Source organism: Pelodiscus sinensis, chromosome 7, assembly GCF_049634645.1.
Source record: "Pelodiscus sinensis isolate JC-2024 chromosome 7, ASM4963464v1, whole genome shotgun sequence".
Lineage (NCBI taxonomy): Eukaryota > Metazoa > Chordata > Testudines > Trionychidae > Pelodiscus > Pelodiscus sinensis.
The window spans coordinates 65497713-65509005 of record NC_134717.1 but is presented as its reverse complement, the minus strand read 5'-3'; the positions used below and the strand labels follow the sequence as shown (position 1 = coordinate 65509005).

Below are 11293 nucleotides of genomic sequence, written 5' to 3'. Positions count from 1 at the left end.
CTCCTGCCTCAGTCTGGAACCCCCTCCAGCACTCCCAACCCTTCCATCCCAGCCCAGAGCCTCTTCCTACAGGTGCAATATTATGCATGCTTTGGAATACAAGAATCACTTTACTGTGGAAACAGCAATTTGAGCGTGCTGAACTGCAGTCTAGTGCAGTCCCAACTGGTGTGGAGTGGTGCCCTGGTATGCCACCACGCATGAATGGGGGCCCCACGTAATCCTGCAAAAATCACTTGTGAAGAAAACAATTCTCATTGATGTTAATGAGCGTCAGAACCAAATTACATTTGGTGCCATTGTACTTGGGGGGGGGTGGGGGTGGCGAGTGCATGAACCAGGTATTATGTCAGGCTGTGCTCAGATGACCTTGCTGTTCGTGTGGTATCATATAGGAGCCATGTTTTCTTATCAACCCTTACGATACAGTGGTGAATTTTGAACTGAAGACTCAAAAATGGACAGACAGAAGAAAAGAAATTCTGCCCCCTCCACCTCTGCTTTCAGAGCTGGGCACAGGAAAGGGATCAGCTGTACAGAGATGGGAGGTGTGTAGGAGAAGGGGCTGAAAGGAACAAGCCCAGAGTGAGGACAGGTTCTCAGGGCAGAGTTGGGGCTAAGCACCCAGTGGAAAAAAAAAGAAGTCAGCACCCATCACCCACAACAATCATACGATATGTTCAGTGCTTCTCTGGACTTTCCATTCCCCAAGGAGACAGAGAAAGCAAGTGCCAGACACAGACACCTAGTCCTGGTAGTGGCCCTGGCAGGAAAAGCTAAGGTTGTGTATGTTGCAGCTGGGAGTGTGACAAACTCATGTAGCCACGGCTTGGGTAATCAAGCCATAGGAGCCAGGCCATCTACCCTGGCTTCCATGTTATTGTTATTTGACCCAGTAACATCGAAGCCAGTTTGGTTGTATCTACACCTGCTGCAACCATTGTGGCTGACTGCAGTGTAGACAGGCCCTAAGCGTATTAGGGGTAAGTGCTGGCTAAAAGAGATTTGGAATTGTGAGTACAGAAACTGTCTCTCATTGTGTGTGTCCTCTTGTGTTCAAGGCAACAGGAATTAGTTTACATTCTTTGTAAATCACCAGGACTACATCAAAGAAATAGTTGACTCCATGGTCAATTTCTCTTCTTAATGATAACAGCCTCAGGGCCACAAAGTTTCTGCGAACTGCCCAGATCCAAAAGATGTAACAAGATGTTTTTTGCATGTCCATGATCTATTACACACTCTTGCCATCCCTCCCTGGGTTATCAGCTCCACTAATGGCACATAACTATTTACAGTAGACTCCAGTCAGCCCAAATCTTTTAGGAACTCTGAAGCAAGTCACGTCCAGCGATGCTATGCTCCATGTGCACGGGTCCTGGTCAAAGTCCATGTCCGCTCACTAGTTATCTGCAGGAGAAAGAAATGGCTCTAATGTGTATGAGGCTAGCCCATAGCATATGCTTGGTGTAGCTATAAAAGGATAGGGGTGAAGTGCATAGGAGCATCGGACCCTTGGCTAGAGACAAAAGGAAATGTCCCATACCGCCCCAGGGTAGGTGCTCTGAGGGGAGTGAACACTAGCAATGCACGTTGACTTTGGTGAGGCTTACAGGTGCTCTGCGCTGCTCAGAGTTTAGCTCTCAGGGAAGAGTTCTAGCTTGCAGCAGCGTTAGAAGTGTTCCACATACTCTGATCTGCTTAGCTACCCATCTCCTGGTCTGTGGTCAGGAGCTCAGAGCACACTATGAGCAGAGCGGGATGGTTTCCAACGTGAACAGGCACCTTCCATCCCTGACCTCAAGGCATTGCCGGGTGCAGCTGTTTACAAAGTGCTTCCAGAGAAATGGCACCAAAACAAATGCATTGTTCAAAGGAAAGCGGCCGCAGAGCCAGGCCACAAACCCCTCAGCTACAGGGCCAAATTCCCCCAGTGGTGTTGCCCATTGCCAGGACATGACAACCCACCCCCCCGGAGTCCTGCTCAGACTGCCACAGTTCCAACCAGCAGGCGGGGTAACAGGTGAGAGGTTGCCTGAGAGCTGCAAGCCTGTCACCACAGGAGAGATCGGGTCACAACCAAAACCCGGCCCCAGCAGGCTGCTGCAGGAGTTGACAATGCCCTGGAAGGGGAAGCTCTGTGACAGCAGGGAGCATGCAGGGCCCAGGTGCCCTGTGAAAGCAAGAATGTCCTGAACTGCTTAGTTAGCTTTGCTACCAGCTTGAGGAGTCTACAAGTCCAGGGAAAGGCTGTGGGGTCTGTCGGTTACTACACTTGGGGGGACAAACCCAGTTAGACACACCGGTGTATGCCAATGGGTCAGCTTTATTCCAGGAATAAATTATTCTTCCTTGCCCGTAAGTATCTGCCATTGTGTCAAGCCTCTCTCTGTTTGGTGTCTGAGGGATGGCACTCCCCAGGGCAATGTTAGCCTGAGTTAGGTTTCAGGCATGGAGCTGGGCCTTCCTGGGTTGCAAAGGGCCCCGTTGGGGTCTTGGGATGGCCACAGAAGAGCATCCCTGTGATTCGTTCCAAAAAGCAGCTGCCAGCTGGATGAGTTGTGATTTTCCCACCGGCGTTCCCCATGAGGACAGTACGCCAGTAACCTCTCCAGCACTGCGTATGCTGCTCGTGTGCCCAGCGCGGGTTAGTCACGCAGCAAGGCTACTTCTTACCGCGGTCTCTGCCAGCACCACAGGACTCAGTTTGCAAAGCATAGTAAAGGAAATAAGCTGGGCTGGCCCTGTGATGTAGTCAGAAGCCACTGGTAAGTCAGAGCTCAGGGCATCCGCTGCTTTGGCCGCCTGCGAGCCCCACGTCTGCAGGAGGAAAGGGACTACAACTGCCCCTGGCACGGCAGCTTATTCACTTACCTGTTCATTGCTGAGAATATGCTAGTGGGGCCGGTCGTGTGATGCACAGCAGATGGGAATCCTCCAGGCTCTCCCCCAAGGCTGGATGGCATCACAGGGGGCCACGCAGAGCAGCCAGCTATGGGCAGCTGAGAAGGAAGGGCCTGCAATCCCGGCAAAGGGTAATAGTGGTGATGATGTACCGCTGATGGCCTGGGTTTTTCTGCTTTCACCATGACTGGAGCAGCAAACTGGGGCTCCTCAGTTGAAGGGGAAAAGGGCAATTTGTTAGCTTCGTACCCACCTGGCAGGTGAGCACAATGGTCTGTTACCTGCCAGCTTTGTAAAGAGCATCCCTTGCCCTGGGCCCAAGGCTGGCCATCCTGGATACCGGGCGATAAATGCAGCAAGCCAAGAGTGAGTGGGTCCCACCAGGCCCTCTCTCTCCTCCAATCAGACCCCGGTGGCTGGCCCGTGCCGGCTGACTTGGGCTAAGACTCGGGCTACGGAACTTTTTAACTGCACTGTAGATGATCGGGTTCAGGCTGGAGTCCGGGTCTGTGACCTATCCCCCAGGGGCCTTCAGAGCCCAAACAGCTATGCCTAGTTTCAGGCATTAAGCCTGAGGCAGCAGCCCTGGGCCAGTGGTGGGGGTTTAACCACAGTGCAGGCGTACCCCACTCCCACTGCCTCCCTTGGGAACAGCCAGCACACAACTGGCCTTGCCATTGCACGGCAAGAACAAGAGAACGGCTCTGCTGTTCCCTGGCTCTCAGGTGCAGGCCCCTGACCTGTGACACTCTGGATTTCCTGTAGCCTGTAGATAGTCTGTGTGCTCTCCCCTCGCTAGGGACAAACACTTGGGGGCACTGTATTAAACCAGTCTCTGCCTTTCCATTCAGTGCAGATGAGATTCCTCCCCAGGAAGTGAAAGCCACCCAAGCTGGTGCGAGGAGAATACAAAGCCAGGCAGGCAGTGTGCGAGGCACCCTCTGGCAAGGCAGGGACACTCCTAGTGCACAGTCCCCATTTCTGACAGGCTGCAGCGTCCTATGTGCACCCCGGTTTGCCTCACGCCTCTGAGAGCATACACTAGACCCCTGGCCTGTGCACTGCTCAGGCACGGGCGTGGTGCAAATGCCACTACCCAACAAAACTGGCCGAGAGCAGGCCCAGCGGAGAACAGTCATGTTTCCCCTAGTGCGATACTCTGCCAGGTAGCAGTGGCTGCTGCAGAGACGGCCCTGAAACAGGAGAGCCAACAGCTGCTCTGAAACCCTGGAGTATGCCTGATGCTGAGACGTGGGCTGAACAGGTGCAGAAAATGCCAGCTCCGCCCCCAACCACCGCAGCCAAGCTGATCAGGTACAGGAGGGTGTCATGTTTCTTGCCAGAGCCCGGTGGGCACTGGGGTTGGATTATGTACACTAGCCATTAGTGCTGGAAATAGCGCTCGGCGAAGATGTTACTGGATGAACGTTACCAGCCCAGATGGGTGGTAGTTATCAGCTTAACACAAGGGGGTCCAAAAGCATCATGCCTGAGGGAGGCCAGGAGCCAGAACGTTTCCTGGGCTGTGTGCAAGAGGAAAGAAAAGGCCCTGGCATGCACGCAGGTGTAAAATGGGGAGGAACTACATCCAAGAACTCCCAAATGAACTGCCCTTCCTGCTTAGATTGGAAACCCCTCCAGGCAAGGCCTGGGGTAATGTTTTCAAACACACCTCAAGATCCCTGCGTTACAGTTCCATGGTAAGCGCATCTTACCAAGAGGATTTAGGTACCTAACTGCACCATTGACTCCAGTGGGTGTTAGGAGCCTTGATATATTTGATGATCTGGGCCTTACGCACTTAGAGCCAGATTTGTAAAGGGATTTAGGTGCCTACAAATGCAGGGTAGCACCTGGAGGGATGTTCAGATGAGTCAGGTGCCTAACTCCCATTGACCCCCAAGCACACAAGCCCCTGATCCTGACTGGGGTCTCTAGGCTCCACCATCAGATCAGTGCTTCAGTTCCAGCCCGTCGCAAAGTGCCACCAATTACGGGTTTTGTCAAAATAAGCTTTCAGGAACTGCCAGGCCCACGGAAATCTTCCCATGGATTTAAACGTGCCTGTGTCTGCCCCAGTGGAGGGCAGAAAGCCAGGCTCCCAGTCACCATGCAGCACATGGGCTCTTCCCTGGATGACCAAATGCTTTCATATTTCCAACAGCAATTCAGCCACGCTCTTAGGGCAGGAGCATGCCCAGCCCGTAGGAGGGCACAAGGCACCTCCCCCACTGGGGTGCCTGCACATTGCCCAACACGGTGTGGTTCAGGCCTGCACGAGGCCAGTGCTGGGCCGAGGCAAGGTGAGGTTGTGGCAATTGAGAGCAGAGCTGGCCTGCGGTGGAGTGGGGAGCATCCCCTGTCTGAGCAGCCGAACTCCTCCATCATCCCAGCAGAGTCTGGAGGCCCAGGGGCGAGGGGGAGGTTCAGCTCCTCCACCAGACCAGCCAGTCTGTGCCATGCACTGTAACATGCTTCCATTGGCAAGGGGTTCCAAGCTGCATTCCGGCCCCATGCCCCCCCCACTCCCAGACCCTGCCCCGGCATGGGGAGACCAGCTCCCCCTCTCGTGCCCGTGGCTGGTGGCACAGGGGGCTCTCTGAAGGGGTGACCGACATTACCTGCTGGGTATACTGCAGCAGGGGAGGCCCGGTCCCAGTGGGCTGCGAGAATGCCATCGGAGGCAGAGCTTTCAGCATCATGTTCTGCATAACAATCTGGTGCATCTGGGCATTCTGCATCAGCATCATCTCCACCATGTCTGGAACAGGCGAATGCAAAGGAGAAAGGAACAGTCAGAGACAGGGGCACAGGGCCTTCGCAAAGCACCCACACAGCTCCCATGGAGTGAAGGCAGCTGAAAGGGGACCCTGAAAGGGCCTTTCGCACTTGGAGGCAGAGACTATTCACTGGCACAGCCATCTCTGTGGCCACACCTCTGCAGAACACGAGCCCTCAGGCTCTCGGCCCAGCCTAGCTTCCCTGTGTCTCTAGGAAGAAGCCCTCACATGGTTTGTGACCCCAACAGAGACAAATCTGGGTAGGTTGGGCCTGCGCAGACTTTCCCAGGGCGACTGATTCGGAATGGGCCATAGTCCTGCACAGGCAGGTCCAAATTCACAAGTGTTGGTGTGGGAGCCAGTGTGCATGACTTCACAGGCCAGACAATTCTGCAAGGTTCCAACACCTACTTTTCCTGGGTTTGAAACACACTTGCGAGTTAGTGTCACTGGATTTCTGCCTGCGTGGACCGTGAGAGCCGGGTAACTGCAGGAGGTACACAACTCACACAGCCACTGGACAGGGACAGTGTGCACTGCTCTTAGTTTTTCCAGAGGAATCCCAGAGCTCAGCTAAGATACAGCCTACAAAACCCCCGGACGCCAGCTTCTGCTGGGCTGGGCTGGGCTGAGCTAGCTCTCTTGGCCACAGAGCACAAGCTCAGCCAGCCGGCCAGGGCACGGGGAGGTATCAGGTGCTTTCCATTGTGTGATATGGCCCAACAAACCAGCCTCATGTCGCCAGCTGCAACCTGACCAATTCCATGGGACTCTAGGTAGAGCAAATGTTCCACAGAGTGCTCCTTGTGGGGAGCTGTCAGAACCCAAGGAGAGCTCAGCCAACACGGCTGGGACGCAGACATTGCTCAAACACAAGCCAAGGCTGGGAGGGTACTTTGCAGGTTAAGTCAAACAGTTCCCAGCACTGTAGTGAGAACCCACACAAACTGAAACTGCCAACCCCCTGGAGCTCCCACCACTGTGTGACACACAGCTCTGGGAGAGGCCTGTGTCTGGGACCTTCTTATGCGGCCATGACTGAAAATTACTGGGAGGCCTGTAACCAAACATCATACCTTCACTGCACAATCACAAGGGAGAGCTGCTGAGAGACCAACTGTTAAAGACCCAGGCTATGTCTATACTGCGCTGTTTTGTGAAAAAAATATGCAAATGAGGTGACGTGTGGAATATCACCGTGCCTCATTTGCATAATTAACGAGCAGGTGCTTTTTGCGCAAGAGGCTTTTGCGCAAAAAGGAGCCGTCTACACAGCTCCTTTTTGCAGAAAAACCCCCTCTTGCGCAAGAGCTGTTGTTCCGCATTTTATTCTAGGAAGAATGGCTCTTGCGCAAGAGGGGGTTTGTGTGCAAAAAGCAGACGCTTCTTAGTTATGCAGATGAGGCACGTTGATATTCCATGCATTGCCTCATTTGCATATTTCTTGCGCAAAACAGTGCACTATAGACATAGCCCTAGGGCTTCTGCAATCATTACCAGAATTTCAGGGAAAAAGCAAGGGAAGGAGGGGGAATTTAACACCTGAAATGTTTGCAAACTTCACCGGCTTTAAGAGACAGTAAACTGTCGTTCCGAAGTTCCTTTACATGTGGCTTTAAAAATGCACCCAGAATACAGATCCACCTGCTGTTCTGGGACCAGAACCAATTCAACCACCACACAAGGACAATTGTATTAACTGGATTTTTCATGTAGCTGGACACACTGAGCCAAATTCACCCCGGAATCATCATCAGGGAACTAGAGAGGCAAAGTGGGTGAGGTAATAGCTTTTATTGGACCAAAAGAGCTCTGTGTGGCTTGGACGCTTGTGTCTCACCAGCAGAAGCTGATCCAACGAAAGCTACTACTTCACCCTCTGTCTCTCCAATACCTTGGGCTAAATGTACGCACTCAACTTCAAAGTAGTCAGACATAAATTTGGTCCATTTTGTTTTAGAAAATAAATTGATTCAAATAAACAAACAGCAGACTGTGGAGTTGCGCTCTGATTTTTTTTCATTTCCCTGCAGCACCAGGAAACCCCATTCAAAAATCTGCATTGGGGAAAGCAGCTCAGACATGAACTCCACATGCTATTCCTGGGCCCCGCACATTCTCTGTTACAAACACCAAACACATGTGTTTCTTGGGATTGTGCTGCATCCAGTGTAGCACACTCAGCTGCCGCCTCCTGTTTCCAATGGCAGACCAGTCCTACACATGATAAAACAGACACTCAGAGTGTACTAAGGAGAATGGACAGTGGACCCATTTGTTCATTTTGAAATTACTCTTTGTAAAAGTTTTAGCTCCCAAAGTCCCTGTTAATACTGAACCAATATCAGCTCTTATGCCGCTGTGCTTTTCCCAGGCCATCTCTGCAGTTTAACCTGGGTTTTGCCAACTGGATTACGTGCCCTACTGTCTGTTGCAAGATAAAGCGTCCAGCAGCACGTAGGGTTACTCTAAGTTTCTCAGGCAGAGGGCACAGATATTAGACTGGCAAAACCAGTAATCCCACTGACAGCCTAGTTGTGGTAAGTCACAAAGTAACTCAAGTATTAGCTCTGTGGTGATGAGAGACACCTCCTGCTGTTTTCTGGAGCCCCTTCTGATCTCTGAGCACTGTCTGACCCAGCGTGGAGGGGTGGGGGAGCTGATGCTGACCTTCCTTAATACTTCCAGAGCGGGGGGCTGTGAGGGGCTGTGGAGGTGGGATCTGTGTGATGAGAGGTGCCTGTGGAGGTAACTGTTGGATGATGGTTGCAGGTTGCTGAGGCATCTAGGAACAAAAGAAAAGCAAGAGGAGTCAGGGCTGTCATCTGCCTGCAACCCTGGGCTCTCTGGACCACTGCCTTTTGTATTTTGATACCTTGCATATGCCGCAGCCAAAGCCCCCAGAACACACGCAGGTGTCCTGCTTAAAGGTAAGGGTCTCTGGGCACGAAGGCTATCCTGGGGGCTAGTTACTAGCTTGCAGGCACCAGTCTGGATCTGACAATAGAGAACTGAGCCCACTGCTCACAGACAGGCCTCTGATATCAGAGTTCAGCACAGCTTTTAAGAAGCACCTTGTCCCAGGTAAAGTTTTGGTGCAGCTGCTTTGGGGCAAACCTCCCATGCAGGCAGGTGGAGCTACCCTGGCCTTTCAGAAGGGTACATGGCCCTGGTATCAACTCCTTGCAGCACCAAGCTCCTATCAGGTGAACGCCCTCTTGCCCCAGCTCGGGGCTCTTCCTTTCACTGGTCTGTAGGCTCAAATCCAGGCTGGCATAAGAGGGGGGCTCAGCTGAACTGAACTAACTCCAGCCTGCAATGCACAGATGAGCAGGGGACTGCCCTCTCCTTACCAATCAGCAGAGCTCGTGTGCCCTCTGAGGAGGACACCGTGCTGCTGTTGTTGCTTCCGGTGTGCTGCACAATGTGGTGGGAAGAGGAGCACGGAATGGATTTGACTAACACTACTGAGAGATTGTGAATGATTGTGTGACTGTTTGAGTGTGTTTGTGCGTGCGCATGCATGTGCTTGGGCATGTCTGAGCTTGTGTGTGTGTCAATTAGGGCTACTGATTAATCACAGTTAATGTGTGTGATTAACTCAAAAGACTAATCATGGTTTAAAAAATTAATCACGATTAATCACAGCTTTAATAATTTTATCAAACAATAGAATACCAACTGCAATTTATTCAATATTTTCCTACATTTTCAAATATATGGATTTCAATTAAAACACAGACTGCAGTGCACAGTTTTCACGTTGTATTATTTTTATTACAAATATCTGCACTGTAAAATTGATAAACAAAAGAAATAGCATTTTCAATTCACCTCACGTGCTGCTGGTTTCCTCCGAGTACTGAATTATAGCGTTAATGCGGCACTTTGGGATAGTGAGTATTCTCAGACAAGGGAGCTCTCAGAGAAATCTCAAGAGGAAATCTCAAGAGCCAAAGCTACTGAAGAACTAACCACCGAATAGTAACAGCATCTCTCCCTGGGACACTCCCTGGGAACCTCCACAGCCTGTGTGGTTAAAAGGACATACAGTCACCAAAGGAGCCACTCGTGGTGCTGAATCTGACAGGTGGTATACATATAGTAGCCCATTGTCTGTGATTAACGCTGAAACGCTGGCTGTTCTCTCTGGGAGGCGCTGTTGCCTCCCGCCATGGCGCTCCGCTGACTTCTGCGCCCCTCAGCCGGGCTGCCGTGTGGAAGTAAGCGGCCGTTTGGGGTCTGCACTGCCCGGCTGAGCGGCGCAGAAGTCAGGGGCGGGGCCTGGATCAGCGTGCGTCTCTGACGTCAGGAAAGGGCACCGGATTCAAAAAGAGGAAAGCGGAGCACACACAGAGGATGTGGAGGAGACAGAGAGAAGGGAGAAGGCAGAGGACAGTGAGAGAGAGTGAGAGAGACGCAGCAGGAGGAGAAGAGAAACACAGAGTGAGAGGCGGGAGGGGCAGAGAGAGAGGCAGGAGGTGGACGAGAGCTGAGAGAGAGAGAGAGAGAGAGAGAGAGAGGGCGAGGCAGTAGGAGGAGAAGAGAGAGAGGCCATTTGTGCTGCTTGCTCCCGCGTGGTGGCCCAGCTGAGCAGTGCACAAGTCAGCCAAGCGCCATGGCGGGCGGCGAAGCGAGGCAGGGCAGTGACATACATGCACAGGCGGCGGGGCCTGGACGAGCGTGCATCCCCGACTGAGACAGAGGAGAGCGAAGAAAGAGTGAGAGGCAGGAGGAGGAGGAGAAGAGAAAGGGAGAGTGAGAGGCAGGAGGGGGAGAAGAGAAAGAGAGAGACAGAGAGAGAGGCAGAAGATGGAGGAGAGCTGAGAGAGAGGGGGGGGAGGCAGAAGGAGGAGGAGAGAGAGAGACGGAGCAAGAGACTGGAGGCTCAGGAGAGAAGACCGACATGGAGGAGAAATCTGAAAATCCCGTTTTGTGGCGGGCTAATTGGCTAGTATGACAATAGTCTGTAATCCAGACCCAAACCAGAGACTAGGGAGTAGTGGTGGGTAGAGCCACAGAACAGGGATAGGAAGAGGCAGACGGGAGGGACATTAAGACCCAGCGGTGCCCCAATTTTTGGGTGCCCTACACAGGTGCATATTCTATGTATGGGTAAGGACGGGTGCACAGCTCCAGACACATCAATCTCTGAACGGGCTAAGTGCTACTGGAGGGAGGACAGAGTGTGAATTGCTAAACAAGAACTGGAAACACAAACCATATGAATTCAACACTTGGCATGACAGGCATGGAAAGGCCATTTATTTCTAGCTTCCCTCTGAGACTTGCCCATCAAGGCAGCCACCATTATTCCAATCAATGAGAATCAGAGGCTCAAGTTTTAAGGCCCAATGTGATCCATGTGATCCATCAGATCCATAGGTGCTGACTCTCTAGCTACCTTGTTCATAAGTATAAGCTGTTGGCTGTTTTGTATTTTTCTTTTGTCTGTAACCTTCTGTTTCCAAAGCCTTTTACTAGCTTTCATGTGACTCTAACTCAAGCTTGTTTGGTGTCACTATCCACACATCTGGGTGCCTTCTCCTATGGAGAGTTGAACTGAGAGAAAGTCTATGAAGTCGGGGGCCCTGTTTGCATCGAGGCAG

At 52.1% G+C, this 11293-nt stretch overlaps 1 protein-coding gene across 10 annotated transcripts in view; it reads right to left on the bottom strand.

Moving 5' to 3' along the window:
• Positions 1 to 1123: 1123 nt before the first annotated feature.
• C7H21orf58 (chromosome 7 C21orf58 homolog) overlaps positions 1124 to 11293 on the bottom strand; it is a 29006-nt gene continuing 18836 nt past the window's right edge. For 6 of the 10 annotated variants that reach the window (XM_075934147.1, XM_075934151.1, XM_075934149.1 and 3 more), the window contains 4 exons: positions 8355 to 8469; positions 5526 to 5665; positions 2875 to 3113; positions 1124 to 1410 (listed from right to left, as the gene is read on the bottom strand). In XM_075934147.1, coding sequence (XP_075790262.1) covers positions 1407 to 1410; positions 2875 to 3113; positions 5526 to 5665; positions 8355 to 8469 — 498 coding nt within the window. In that variant the 3' untranslated portion in view covers positions 1124 to 1406. Of the gene's footprint in view, positions 1411 to 2874; positions 3114 to 5525; positions 5666 to 8354; positions 8470 to 11293 lie in introns of those variants that run through there. The other 4 variants (XM_075934148.1, XM_075934150.1, XR_012905359.1 and 1 more) reach the window with 4 other exon arrangements.